Source organism: Danio rerio, chromosome 9 (genome assembly GCF_049306965.1).
Source record: "Danio rerio strain Tuebingen ecotype United States chromosome 9, GRCz12tu, whole genome shotgun sequence".
Lineage (NCBI taxonomy): Eukaryota > Metazoa > Chordata > Actinopteri > Cypriniformes > Danionidae > Danio > Danio rerio.
The window spans coordinates 10,089,778-10,104,754 of record NC_133184.1 but is presented as its reverse complement, the minus strand read 5'-3'; the positions used below and the strand labels follow the sequence as shown (position 1 = coordinate 10,104,754).

The following is a 14,977-nucleotide window of genomic DNA, read 5'->3' as shown; positions in this document are numbered from 1 at the left end:
GTCTTGTTAATTTGTTTTCTAAAATGTAAATTTGTTTCGTCCTTGGTAAAATTGTTTTTCCTATGTAATTGTGTCTGATGATAAGTAAAAATGTTTTTCAAAATGTAAATTTGTCTCGAGTTTTGTTAAAGTGTTTCAAACTTTGTAATGTTGTTTTGCACTTCCCGGCCACCGTAAATCTGTCTCCATATCGTCATCACCACCATTGTCACATAATCAATCTTGATATTAAAAAATAAATAAAAAATCAGAATAAGGTCATATTTTTTTGGTTTTAATGCCTTTTGTCGTACAACCTTATTGCAAATTCCTTCAAAAGATTTGGGACCCCATTGCTGTGCAAGCATGACTGAGCACATTCTAAAGTGTGCAGATCGTCAAAGTGATTTGAAAAACTTGAGAAGCAGGTAACAGGTAAATGAGCTCAGGCTGGAACTGAGGGAAAGGTTTAGCAGGCTCTGTCAACTTGACTAATGTAGTAAAATCAGCTCAAAGTTCACTCTGTGCCTCAAAAGGGGTCTTTCTTTGAAGACTTAATAATTAACATTTAATAAATAGACAAGAGAATCTTAAATAACTCTGCATGCTTTGCAGGAAAATGTGATGTTCTTTTTAGTATTATCATTATTATTGTTAAAGCCTTATTGTTTAATATTTAATTTAGTGTGTGCTAAAAGTACTAAGGATACTAAACATGAAATGCCAACACCCGTAAAGTCAACATGGCTTAAATCTTAGCAAGATCCATCATGTGTGATCCAAGAACACTTTTCAAGTTATATAAAAGAAGTATTAGGACACTTTTATTTTTTGTTTAAAAAAGAACAAAAATCTAAATTACATTGAAGTATGTACTGAAAATAAGCTGATTCAAACTGTCAAGTTATATCTTATTGTGCTATTTGTTCTCATCTCACAAACTAATAATTATCATTAACCTCATGGTTAAATGCTCTTTGAGGAAGAAAAAAAGTCAAAGTTCATCTATATGTACATGGGCTTTATCTTTGTTGTTTCATAACTAATAAGCCCAAACGGCTCCACACCTGTGTTGAAAACACACCTTTTTACCACTTTTGCATCACTTTTTACACTGCTATATTGCCAACGATATCATAATTTATGACACATTTGTCAAATCTGGTTTTCTACCTCAATCAATATCAATCATTAATTCTCTGCAGATATTTTCTCGATCTCCTGTTAAGTTTCTTGTTTTCTATTACTCCCGCTCACATCCCAATACACTCATGGCATAGTTGTTGTTTCCATGATAAATACACATGCAAAAAATTTAAACTGCAAAAATACCACAACAGTGATGAGAAAAGAACAGCTATTTTTGCAACACTTGTAATCCACCTTGTTGCATCAACAAATGTGAATATTATATATAAATTATGATTGGGAAAATGTCATGCTTACATCTATGCTTTCATTTTTAGACAACACTTTACGCTGTTTAAACACAGTAACCATAATTTTGTTTTGACTAATTGTTCATTTTTATTTCCTCTAATAACGTAAAAATAGAATAAATGAATGACCCTCGGACAGACGGTTCTGCAGCATCCGATCATGCACCAGCCCACTGAAGGAAAGCTTCCCACAGACTATCAGGCTGATGAAGACTTAACACTCCTCACACAAACTCTTTCCATACTCCTCACTGCATACCATAGGATGTAACATGCATTGCACTAACCAATCCTTACTTAAAACAATATTGCCTACAATAATTTTCCACCAACAGTCAAACTTATGAGTATACAATACTTTCTCTTTTTTTTTTACTGTCTATCTGTGCCCACATCTGTAGTGTGTGTTTTTCTTAACGCATTTATTGTCTTTCACATATTAATTTTCTTTTATGTATTACTGTCAACATTACTAATAGTAAATAGTTTTGTTTTTTGGGGTATAATGCTGTATTTTGCACTGTCTGGAGCTAGCACCTAATCTTTTCACTTATCATAGTACACGTGCTGCTTATGATGTGAATATAAACGTGGTTTAATTTGATCTAATTTGAAAGCTCTAAATTATATTATCTGCATTTATTTTAAAATTGGGAAAAAATTACTAACATTCTTTCAGAGCTCATACATTCAAAATACTTTTCTTCATGTGTGGGGAATGAATTAACTATTTGCAATAGCTTGTACATTCAGATTTTTGAAATGTTGAAAAGAATCCTGTCCTTGGAAATAATTAGTCACATTGAGTATAGGCTACAGACAAAAGGAGTTGTCTCTTGCAGTTTTCAAGTGACTCTGCTAACCGGAAAATGCAGTTATTTCTTCAATGTGGCACGTGGGAGTGTTTAAAGTGGCTCTGAAGAGGTGGGACCAAAAAGCACACCTACTTTTACATGATCATCGTGGACTTCTGGCATGTGTTTTTTAGTCATTCAAGGATTTTCCTTTTCGTAGGATTCTCATGATTTACCCTATATCGGGAGCTGAGGGTGTTGTTTTCCACGGAGATTATTCTTTTGATGCCCTGCCTTCTTTTCTTTTTTTCTTGCAATCGCTTGTGAGATAAAAGCCTCTGCAGGGAAGTACAAATTCAGAATTTCCTTGCAGAACTTCACAAAAAGCAATTCTTGCCAATACTACCAGCTCATAAACTTTTTTTTTTTTTTTTTTTGGATAATTATGAATGATAGAATTGTTAGAATGGCTGCTTCTGCACTAGTTTTGTGTCTTTTCTGCCTAGTATCAGCAGAAGCTGGGAACTTACTGGTAATTCCAGCACTTGGCAGCCACTGGACTGGCATGAGACCTTTGGTGGAGGAGCTTGGCCGTAGAGGAAACCGTGTGGTGGTCGTATTCCCGGAGGAAAATGTGAACATGGTTCCAGCAAAGCACACTACGACTCTGACATATCCAGTGCCTTACACCAAAGCTCAGATACAGAAGGGAACAGATGCAGCTATCAGTAAATTGTTTAGTGCAGATGTGTCTTCAGATGTGGGCAGGTTTCAGAATTTTTTCACCACCATGGACATGCTTAAAGTTATCATTTCCCGAAATGCTGAGGGTTTGCTCCTCAACAAAGATTTGCTAAAGAAACTGCAAGACTACAACTTCGATGCCATTCTCACAGATCCGTTTGAGACTGTTGGAGTCATTGCATCAGAATATCTCTCAATTCCTGCCATTTATATGCAAACAAGTCATCCTTGTGGTGCTGATGTTCTTGCCAGTCAATGCCCAGCTCCACCATCTTATGTTCCAAAAGGTTTAACTCACTTTACTGATCGCATGAATCTCTGGCAAAGAAGTGTAAACTTTGTAAGGACTCTTGTTCAGCCAGTGGCTTGCAGCCGCATGTTTGCTCATGCAGATGAAATCGCCTCAAAGGTGCTGCAGAAAAAGACATCAGTGATGGAGATCATGAGCCGTGCAGCTCTCTGGTTCATGCATTTTGACTTTGCCTTTGAATTTCCTCGTCCAGTGATGCCGAACATGGTCGTTATTGGAGGAGTGGACACCAAGAAACCAGAACCTTTGTCTCAAGTAAGTCTTTCTAATAACTATCATTTCACAACACTGCTTAATCTCTCAGTGTGATTTTGTTAAAATCTCTGTAATCCTCATGAACATTCTTATTCAGTAAGTGCATCCATAAATGCATCACTCATTTCTCACTTACATTGCTCTAACTGTACTGTGTGTTATTTGCTTTTCCATGTACAAATTCATTCTAAACTGATGCAACTTTTTAAAGCTCCTAGAGAGGGAACTCTCATTATTAGTTTTGAGCCAGGTATAGTTTTCCAAAATTACTTGACTTGCATCCCAATTTCTATAGCTTATTGCAAAATCAAAAACGGCATCTATATCTTTAATCTCATATTTTTGTTTGAGGTATTGGAATTATAAGTTACTTTGAGCATTCAACTCAAATGCCGTCAATGAAGTGGAAGGCCATTATGGATAAATGTGTCAGTGTCACCTCCATGTGTCATTCGGCTAGGATAAAACAGTTTTTGATGTTTTAAAAACCATTTTAAGGACAAAATTATTAGCCCGTCTAAGCTATATATATTTTCGATATTCTACAGAACAAACCATCATTATACCATAACTTGCCTGATTACCCTATCCTGCCTAGTTAACCTAATTACCCTAGTTAAGTCTTTAAATGTCACTTTAAACTGTATTTGAAGTGTCTTCAAAAACATCTAGTAAAATATTATTCATCATGGCAAACATAAAATAAATCAGTTATTAGAAATGAGTTATTAAAACTATTATGTTTAGAGATGTGTTTAAAAATCTTCTCTCCATTAAACAGAAATTGGGGAAAAAATAAACAGGCCGGCTAATAATTCAACTGTATACATTTAAAGTAAATTTCTAGCCATAAATAAACTTTATTTGATTATTAACTGCTGCTCTGTTTTGCTTTAAACAACTTAAACACATGTAAGCTACTTTACAAATAGGGATGCATTGCACAGTGTGTCACACCTGCTGCAGTGCCCTCTGCTGGTTTTTAAGGGTACCAGTTTTTGTTTTGGTTTTTTGTGCCTTGAGTCCTAGTCATGTGATCACTCCTTGTTTCCAGCTGTCCCTCATTGTCTAATTAGTTCTGTCTTTATAAGCCCTGTTATGTGTTTAGTTTGTCTTTGGAATTTCAATGTTCTGTTTAGGTCTGTCGTGCTTTATTTGTAATCTTTTTCATTGTGGTTTGGTTTTTGTTTGTTTGTTCACTTTGTTTAGTATTTTACAATGTTTTTGCATACCTATTTAGTTTGTGTTTGATTCACTTTTGTGCTTTATTTTTGCACTTCATGTTTTCGCCAATTTTGCTACCTTGCCTGTCCCTTTGTCATTTTTTTGGATCTTTATTGTTTGGCAATAAATGTGTTTTGCTGCACTTGGATCTTTCCCTTGTTTTTGTGATACCCAGAAATTAACTGCTAAAAATCTACTTAATTTATTTCTTCAGCTAAACTGTTGAAGTCAAAAGTTGATTGCCTCGAAGTAAGAAGCAAACCAGTTCACCAACTTTGAGTAGATACAGCTAACCAACCTAATTTCAATAGTATGTGGAATTCATTTTAACTTCTATTTTAGTATGTAGAGTCAAAAAGTTTTGTTGTTTATGTACACTACCAGTCAAGAATTTGGAATGTTTTATATCAGTAACTTTATTCTGCTCACAAAGGCTGCATTTATTTTTATTTTTTTTTAAATACAGGAAACTGTAAAATATTACATTTTTATATAACTGTTTTCCTATTGAATGTAGTTTCCAAAGAAATGTATCCCTGTGATAAAAAATATATGCATTAAATATACATATCATAGCATTTATATATTACTATTCTGATTTTTTTGTAATGCTCATTTTATCGTAAAAGTGTTTTATTTTTTTTTTTTTGTGTTGAACATTATTATGCCTGCATAAACCAATTTTTTATTTATTAGTCCTTTTAGTCAGTTCAGTTGATATCTGAATGCTCTAACTGTGCAGTGGAGTACAGTGTTAGCGTTTCCATGTGCAAATTCATTCTAAAACTGCTGCATTTCCCTTAAAGTTCCTAGAGAGGGAACTCTATGTATTACTTTCGAGCTAGGCATAGTTTTTATTTCCTTTACTTGAATTTCATTGTCTTTAGCAAGGTTATATCCCTATTATGAAATAATCACTTGTTGGTATTTTATTAGTGTCCTGGCTAAGTAGATCTAAGCAGACGTTAAATACACTTATATTTCTTAGTTTTATTAAATATAGTTTTTTTTTTTAACAATTTATTTTATTGATGCTTTAAACTTGTACGTTTAGCAGTTCAACATTTTAATTAATATCCAACTACCATACTGCTAAAACTATAATCTTATTATTATTTTTTTTTTTTACTTATTGCTGTAACCAAGAAATATCAGACACTCATGTTCATAAAATGATTAAGATTAATTTATACAAGTAGTTTTAGCAAATTCCTTGTATCTTGTGTGTGCTCTTAGAGCATTGTGCCTTTTGTCAGAACACTGTGATTTAGAAGATTTTGGATAGTCTAATTCCCTACTCTAGTGCAGCCATGTCAAAATGCTTGGAAAAATGTTGAAGCATTTATTTGTTTAGTGGAGTTGACTTAAGGATTCAAAAAGCTCAAAGTCTAACCCCCTTTCTGGAAGTTTTTTTAAAATAGTTTTATGAACACTTGTAAATGTAAAAAAAACACCCACAACTTTATGTATCAGTCATGCAGACTACAAGGATGAGCATTTGGTGAGGAAAAAAGGGAAATGTTTTAAAGGTTAAAATCTTTCAAATCTAAAAAGTGTTTAAAATATGTAGACGTCTTATGTATGCAGAACTCACACTCTTCTCTGTCTGAAATGCTCTGTTTGTCTCATAATTCAATGTCTGCATACATGGTACCAAGTATATTTAGTTTCAGCATGCATACTGTAGCCCCAAAATTTCAAGACTTACATGCCATGGTTTATTGATTTATGAGGATTTTTTTTTTTTATTTCTCTGAAACCAAGGCCGTGGTTCACTGCTAAATGAAGACTGTATCATTTCAGACTCAACCTTTGATTGGTTGTTGAAACTCCCCTTTTACTATAAAAGCCTGTGCCAGAAACTGCAAACTTACAAGTGCTTGCAGACTTTTAAAACAGTCATCTTACAAGTACTACCTGTTCATTTGATTATGATATTTAGTCATTTTGAATAACAGGATTAGATACAGTAGGTTAGAATGGCTGCTTTTGTGTTGCTCTTGTATCTTTTCTGCCTGGCAACAGCAGAAGCTGGAAAGATTTTAGTTGTTCCTTCGGATGGCAGTCACTGGACAGGTATGAAGCCTTTGGTGGAGGAGCTAGGCCGTAGAGGAAACCAAGTGGTGGTCGTCATCCCAGAAGCAAGTCTGAGCATGGGTCCGTCTCAGCACACCACAACTCTGTCTTATCCTGTGCCCTACACCAAAGCTCAGATAAAGGAGATTGTGAAAGCCGGTGTTACAACTCTGATAAGTACTTATGTATCTACAGATCTGGCTAGGTTTCAGAGTTTCATCAACAGAATGAATTCGCTTAGTAATATTATAATCCGCAGTGCTGAGGGTTTCCTCTCCAACAAAGACTTGATAAAGAAACTGCAAGACTACAACTTTGATGTCATTCTCACAGATCCATTTGAGACTGTCGGAGTCATTGCTGCAGAATATCTCTCAGTTCCAGCCATTTACATTCAGACAAGTCATCCTTGTAATGTTGACACTCTTGCCAGTCAATGCCCATCTCCACCGTCTTATGTTCCACATATTTTAACTCACTTTTCTGACCGCATGAACCTCTGGCAAAGAAGTGTAAACTTTGTAAGGACTCTTATTCAGCCCATGGCCTGCAGACGGATGTTCACTCGTGCAGATGAAATCGCTTCACGTGTTCTTCAGAGAAAAACATCTATAATGGAGATCATGAGCCGTGCAGCTCTTTGGTTTGTGCATTCTGACTTTGCTTTGGAATTTCCTCATCCATTAATGCCCAACATGATCATAGTCGGAGGAATGGACAACAGGAAAGCAGAACCTTTGTCTCAGGTAAGTTTTCTAACAGCTGTTGTATCAAAACTATTATTGATAAACCAGCACTGTTTTTGTAGTTACCATTAAAAATTAAGGGTATTTGCTATTGAAATGAAAACCACATAAAACTAGTCTGTATAAACACACTCATAAATCAAACTGAGATTCTTCAAGAGTAAATCAAATTCTTTTAAATATCAGCCACAGTTTGGAACCATTTTGAGTAATTTGTTAAAATTGCACATTCCAGTGGAATCAAGTACTTCGGGGGTCAAGAAGTTTTGGGAGTGGGACCCCACTGAGCATTTTCACATCTGTAAAAAAAAAAATAATAATAAAAAAGATTTTTTTTTTTTCTAGTTTTAAGATTTTACAAAACTCGATGAACCAGTTATTTTGGGTTCTGCGTACAGGGGTAAAGTGGCAATGCCTCCACTCAATCGTCGCAAACCTAATTCTGTCTTCTCACTCTTGATGTCACTGTATCTAATTTAAACCTCCCAGACTACAACTTTTATGCCATTATCACAGATTCATTTGTTGCCCAGCTCCACCATCTTATGTTCCACTTTACTGACCGCATAAATCTCTAGCAAAGTGTAAAATTTGTAAAGACTTTCATTCAGGCCATGGGCCACAAACACACGTTTGCTCATGCAGATGAAGTCACCTCAGAAACACCAAAGAAAAAGACAGATGATCAACATGGTGAGCTGTGCAGGTCTTTGGTTTTTGTACTGTGACATTGGCTACAGAAGAAAACTGCATCCTCATATTTGTTGAACATTCCTATACAGTATGCCACCGTAAATGCTTTACCTATTTCTTACTCGATGACAATTTTTGTTAATAATTTACTGACAATAAACAGACCCTAGCTTTAAGACCTATTGCTGGTAACAGTCTGGATGATCCTTTTGTTCTGTGGTCCAGAGCCCATGGCGTCCATTTCTCCCAAACAAATACATAAAATACTAATACATCTGACCACAGTACTTGTTTCACTGTGTGATGGTCCATCCCAAATCCTCTGATAACAGAGAAGTCGATGGTGCTTCTGAACACTGTTAACATAGTACAGATTTAACTGCCATTTGTGGATTTAACTTCGTGTTGTGGTAAAAGACACAGGTTTGCCAAAGTAGTCCTAAGCCTATGTGGTGATATCACTTGTAGATGAATGATGATTCTCGATGCAGTGATGCCTGAGCGATCAGAGATCGCAGTAGTTCAGCTTAGGCTTACTTACTTGTCCTTTACGCAATGAAATTCCTCCAGATTTCTTGAATATTTTAATTATGTTATGCACCATTGAGGGTAAAATATCCAAATGCCACTTTCTTTGAGGAACATTGTTTTTAAACATTTTAATAATTGTCTCATATATCTCTTATTGGCAAACTGATGGTACTTGGCCCATCTTTGCTCCCAATACTAGACTTTTCTTGGATGGTGTTTTTTATACCAAATCATAATTACAATCACCTGTTGACATCACCTGTTTAAAATCAGATCATTATTTAACCAGATTACTAGCCCCAAACTGCTCCTGTCCCAACCTTTTTGGAATGTGTTGCAGGTCTAAATGACAGAAAAGGATGTACGCAGCTAACAAATTTAGGTTGTAAGAACGTTCTCATAACGTTATCTGTAACGTTCCAAGAATGTTGAAATGTCCAGTTTGCTTTATGTTGCTGGAACGTTTTTTTATGTTTAGGATAACATTGTTACAACGTTTTTAAAACCAAAATTTCCACCAAAATATAACGTTCTAAGAACGTTTATTTGGAATGTTCCAAGAACGTTAAAATGTCCAGTTTGTTTAATGTTGCTAGAATGTTTTTTGATGGTTAGGATAACGTTGTTACAACGTTCCTAAAACCTAAATTTTCACCAAAATATAACGTTCTAAGAATGTTTATTTGGAATATTCCAAGAACGTTGAATTGTCCAGTTTGCTTAATGTTGATATAACGTTTTTTATGGTTAGGATAATGTTGTTACAACATTTAAAAAACCTAAATTTCCACCAAAATAAAACGTTCTAAGAACGTTTTGGATCAACATTATGACAACGTTTATGAAGTACAAATAACTTCATAAGAACTTTGTTCTAAGAACGTTTTTTTACAACGTTACAAGAACGTTAACAAGTTATGACACCCTTCTAAAAACGTTCTATTGATAACTTTTTGTGTTAACATTTCCACAACTTTTAAAGAACGTTAGTGAATGTTCTGGGAACGTTCCCTGTTAGCTGGGTATATTTCCAAAAGAAATGCAGTTCATTCATTCATTCACTTTCTTTTCGGCTAAGTCCCTTTATTACTCTGAGCTCACCACAGTGGAATGAACCGCCAACTTATCCAACATATGTTTTACACAGTGGATGCCCTTGCAGCTGCAACCCATCTCTGGGAAACATCCATACACACTCATTTACACTCATACACTACGGACATTTTAACCTACCCAATTCACCTAAACCGCATGTCTTTGTACTGTGGGGGGGAAACCAGAGCACCTGGGGGAAACCCACGCACACACAGGGAGAACATGAGAACTCCACACAGAAATGCTAACGGACCCAGCCAAGGTTTGAACCAGCAACCTTCTTGCTGTGAGGCGACAGCAATACCAATTGCACCATCGCATCACCATGAAATGCAGTTGAACAGACAAAACATGAAATATTTTGTTCATTTTGTCTGCAATGCAATAGAAGTCAAAGTAAACTTGGAAATCACTCCTTTTTTCTGTATTTGCGTGTTTCATTCTGTTCCATTTTTTCTGAATGGGGTTGTAGTATTTATAACTTCTAATCAGTTGAGTTGTTATCTGAATGTTCTAACTGTGCAGTGGAGTACAGTGTGTCATTTGCTTTTCCAAGTGCAAAATTTGTTCTAAAACTGCCGCAGTTCCTTTAAAGTTCCTAGAGAGGGAAATATTAGTTTTAAACTAGGCATAGATTTACATAACTTTACTTGACTGTCATCTTAATTTATAGTTTGTAGTGCAAAAACAGCTTTCATGTCTTTAATCTCTTATTTTTGCTTGAGTTTACTATTCTTTTCAAGCTCATTCTTTAGTCTTTGTTGAAGACTTTCGCAGAGAAAATGCACACTCTCTGTGTTACTGAGTTATTTTAAATTACGTTAAGCACTGAAACACAAATGCAGTGAATAAAAATAAAAACATTTTATTAAAAAATTATTTTTATCCTACAAGCATTAAGCTATTAAACAATAGTGGTGGCTTAGATTGAGAGTATCAGTTTGCTTATTTATGTGTATATAGAGTGAGGCTTGTAACTTTTATTGAATTACTTATTTGTGTTTTGTATGTTTATTGTTTTGTCCATGTTTGTGATGACTGCAGCTGAGGGCAAGAGCCCAAAACAAATTTCCCTAACTGGGACAATAAAGTTTTACCTTACCTTTACCTTACCTTAAAGTTCAAGAGTATATATGGATAAATGTGTCTGTGTCACCACCACATGTCTAAAAACTGTTCGAAAGAGTAGATACATAAAAACTTTAAAGTATAGTTTTTAACAACATAAAGTAATTATATCTAACAACAAAACCACTGCCCTGTCCTGTTTTGTTCCAACCAGTTCAAACACAGTTTCTGGACAGTTTTTGTAAGTCTTCAGACCTTGCTTCCATGTGTATTTGTGTTTACTTTGGATTAGAGGTAAAGTCTGCAGTAGCCCTCCAGGAACAAATTTAGGCATCCCTATTACAAAGCAACCTCTTCATTGTCATTCTTTTCTCAGTGTCCTGGCTAAGTGTCTCACCAGAGTTAAATATACTTACACTTCTTAATGTTTACTATACTGCTTTATTTTATTTTATTTTATACTTATTGCTAAGAAAATAAATATTTTGTGAATATAATCAAGAAATATTTTTGGAATTTCTTGCAGCATATTTTCAGCATTATCAGAGCAGAAAAAGATCAGATAGCCATAATCTAAAATATTTTAGACATTTTAGATTCCCCATTCCAGTGCAGTCATGACCATGCACACAGTAAGCTATAATAAGTAAGCTAGAGTACAAACTAGTGTACTTTGCAAAAAAAAAAAAAAAAAGTCAATGTGCTTGGTTGATAATTTGTTAAAGTTGACTGAAGGACTCAAAAGAGCTCAAAGTCTACCCATCTGAAAAGGTTTATAATTGGACATGGGAAAAAAACTTTCATTTTAAAATATTTACATTTCATTGCAGTAGATGAATTTCATTAACCATAAAGTGTTTCTATTAGCTCCCTTTTTGCAATTACAATTATCCCTCTTGATTCTCTCTTGAATGATTCACCACCACATATATGTGTAGCTTTATTTTATTTAACTTAAGAAGTTTACTAAATGAAATATCCAGCAACTTGACTGATTTATGAGATTTGAATTGTTTTCTTTCTCTGACATGAAGGCTGTGCTTCACTGCTGAAGAATAGAGATTGTAATCCTTTTAGGCTCAACCTTTGGTTAGTTGTTGAAACTCCCCTTTTAGTATAAAAGCCTGTGCCAGAAACTGCAAATCTATGAGTGCTTGCAGACACAAGACAGTTTTTTTTTTTCTTCTTTTGGATCGTTAAATGGCTTCCGTATTGCTCTTCTGTCTTTTCTGCCTGGCATCAGCAAAGGCTGGGAAGATTTTAGTAGTTCCTTCAGATGGCAGCCACTGGATGGGTATTAAGCCATTGGTGGAGGAGCTAGGCCGTAGAGGAAACCAAGTGGTGGTCGTCATCCCAGAAGCAAGTCTGAGTATGGGTCCGTCTCAGCACACCACAACTCTGACTTATCCTGTGCCCTACACCAAAGCTGAGATACAGGATCATATCAGTGCTAGTGTTACTAATCTGATAAGTACTCATGTATCTACAGATCTGGCCAGGTTTCAGAGTTTCATCAACACCATGGATCTGCTTAGTAATCTTATAACACGTAACGTTGAGGGTTTGCTCCTCAACAAGGATTTGATGAAGAAACTGCAAGACTACAACTTTGATGTCATTCTCACGGATCCATTTGAGACTGTCGGAGTCATTGCTGCAGAATATCTCTCAGTTCCAACCATTTACATTCAGACAAGTCATCCTTGTGGTGCTGACACTCTTGCCAGTCAATGCCCATCTCCTCCATCTTATGTTCCACAACGTTTAACTCACTTTTCTGACCGCATGAACCTCTGGCAAAGAAGTGTAAACTTTGTAAGGAATCTTATTCAGCCCATGGCCTGCAGACGGATGTTCACTCGTGCAGATGAAATCGCTTCACGTGTTCTTCAGAGAAAAACATCTATAATGGACATTATGAGCCATGCAGCTCTCTGGTTTGTGCATTCTGACTTTGCTTTGGAATTTCCTCATCCATTAATGCCCAACATGATCATAGTTGGAGGAATGGACAACAGAAAAGCAGAACTTTTGTCACAGGTATGTCTTCAGCTGTTGTTTCGCCACTGCTATTGATAAACCTGTCTCTCTTGGAAAAAAAGAGTATTTGCTGTTGAAATGAAAAGCACATTTAAAAGAGTCATTTTATGTAGACACTGAAATATGCAACTGAACAAAAAGCTTGTAGTAGGTTTATTCGTGATGATCACCCAGCAGTATTGGAAATCTTTTTGAGATCAAGTTGTTGGATCAAAAAATAGAGCAAAAACCTGTTTGACTTCTGGAATTTTGTCACTCACTACAAAACTCTATGAACCAGTTTCTTTTTCTTTTTTTTTTCTTTTTTTTTACAGAGTGTTCTAGAGTGGCATGTTTGATGAAATATGCATTGAAATAAGCAGCATCATAAACCTAATTTTATTATCACACTTTAACATCACAAATCTTTTTCATTTTTTAAAACTGATTTGGTGCCGTTTTCACAAACAGTTGGTACATTTTTTTTAAACTCCTAAAAGTCTTTTTATCCCTAACAGATCATAAAAAGTGGTCTATGTAACTAAAAGTGAACTATACTATTTACACGTGTTAATGTTTCATTCACAGTAACTGCATTTCTTAAAGTGAATACTATCAAACTGCATCACTTATCCTTCAGTTTCATACATTTGTTTACATTTAATTCAACCGATCCTAATGTTTAATTAGTGAACCATTTATTTTGTCCATAGATTTTCAACTTGTTTTGATAGTTGTCTGATCATTTTAAGTTAGAAACTGCTGCAAGAGCTTTCAATCAAGAAATACTAACTACTACCGTAAACACTTTTTTGCTTGCATATGAATGACCTGATAGTTTCTTTGATCACATTGTCATGTTGTATAAAATATTTTTAATATCCTATTTTTTTTTTCTAAACATAAGTGTAACATTTGCTGAAATGTCTTTGTACAGATTTACATTACAGTACTATTTTTACAGCTGTCCTCTTGAATTGTTTGCTGTGAACTGTTAAAATAACCATGGACTAAATTTTAAAAAGATCGTATTGTTGTGTTTATTAATTAAACCAATTGTTCACAATACATATCACGACAATGTTGTGTTTTGAAGCAATGATTATGTGGAATGAAAATATGTGCAGCTACAATGAAATCATGACATCTGATTTTGAAATAATTAGTAGTAGTGCTACAATTGTGATCAGTTTAAAGTTTTTTACTAAGAGAAAAAAACTTGAAAATCTTTTACCAATAGTACCAAAACAATGAACTAAATGTATAACATCCAATTATTATTATTATTATTAATCTTATTATTATTATTATTATTATTATTATTATTATTATTATTATTTGTAATTGTTTGTAATTGTTATTAATAACATTTTTTTTTTTTTTTAAATTGGTCAAATGTAGTTTATAAGCAGTGTCTTTTTCAAGAGCTGATGTATTTGCAAAGAGGTTCCTACAGATGGCAGTCTACTTGTTGGAAACCAAGCCATGCATAGTGCTCGACTGGTAGTTATTGCATACCTTTGTCAGTTATTATGCCAGAAATCGTCACAATTAACAGTCAAAACTGCTTCTACCTCTTGTATCACACGTAGGTAACAAGCCAGTATTTGAAGGCAGGTTTTTTTTTTCTTTTTTGTTGTTGTAATGAAACCAAAGATAATCCATTTTTATTTCCACAAAGAACATTTCTGTGAATATACCATTTTTATTTTTAGTGTGAATGACATTTTAAAATTAGAACATAGTAACGACATAGTAAATTGGAATTGTAGCATATTTGTTAAAACATACTTTATGCAGGCTGCAATGCCAATAAAGAACCATTACTATATTTAAAAAGTATTTATATAATAAATAATAAGTAAATAATAAATTTCATTCAAATATAAATAAATATCATTTAAATAAAGTCCTTAAATTAAATGTCATGCTTATCTTGAGTGTTTCAGTTTTCCAGAGCATACATTGTCTATAAATTGTGCACAGTAAAAAAACCATTAAAAA

The 14,977-nt window shown here is 34.5% G+C and overlaps 3 protein-coding genes across 3 annotated transcripts in view; all 3 read left to right on the top strand.

Annotated features, from left to right (window-relative positions):
• Window positions 1-2,603: 2,603 nt before the first annotated feature.
• Window positions 2,604-14,977, top strand: part of ugt1a7 (UDP glucuronosyltransferase 1 family, polypeptide A7) — a 38,802-nt gene continuing 26,428 nt past the window's right edge. Inside the window, 1 exon segment of the mRNA NM_001177334.1 lies at window positions 2,604-3,521. Coding sequence (NP_001170805.1) covers window positions 2,658-3,521 — 864 coding nt within the window. The 5' untranslated portion in view covers window positions 2,604-2,657.
• ugt1a6 (UDP glucuronosyltransferase 1 family, polypeptide A6) overlaps window positions 6,693-14,977 on the top strand; it is a 34,881-nt gene continuing 26,596 nt past the window's right edge. Inside the window, 1 exon segment of the mRNA NM_001177339.2 lies at window positions 6,693-7,567. Within this exon segment, the coding sequence (NP_001170810.2) occupies window positions 6,725-7,567 (843 nt within the window). The 5' untranslated portion in view covers window positions 6,693-6,724.
• The window catches only part of ugt1a5 (UDP glucuronosyltransferase 1 family, polypeptide A5), a 29,444-nt gene continuing 26,596 nt past the window's right edge, over window positions 12,130-14,977 (top strand). Inside the window, 1 exon segment of the mRNA NM_001177340.2 lies at window positions 12,130-12,994. Coding sequence (NP_001170811.2) covers window positions 12,155-12,994 — 840 coding nt within the window. The 5' untranslated portion in view covers window positions 12,130-12,154.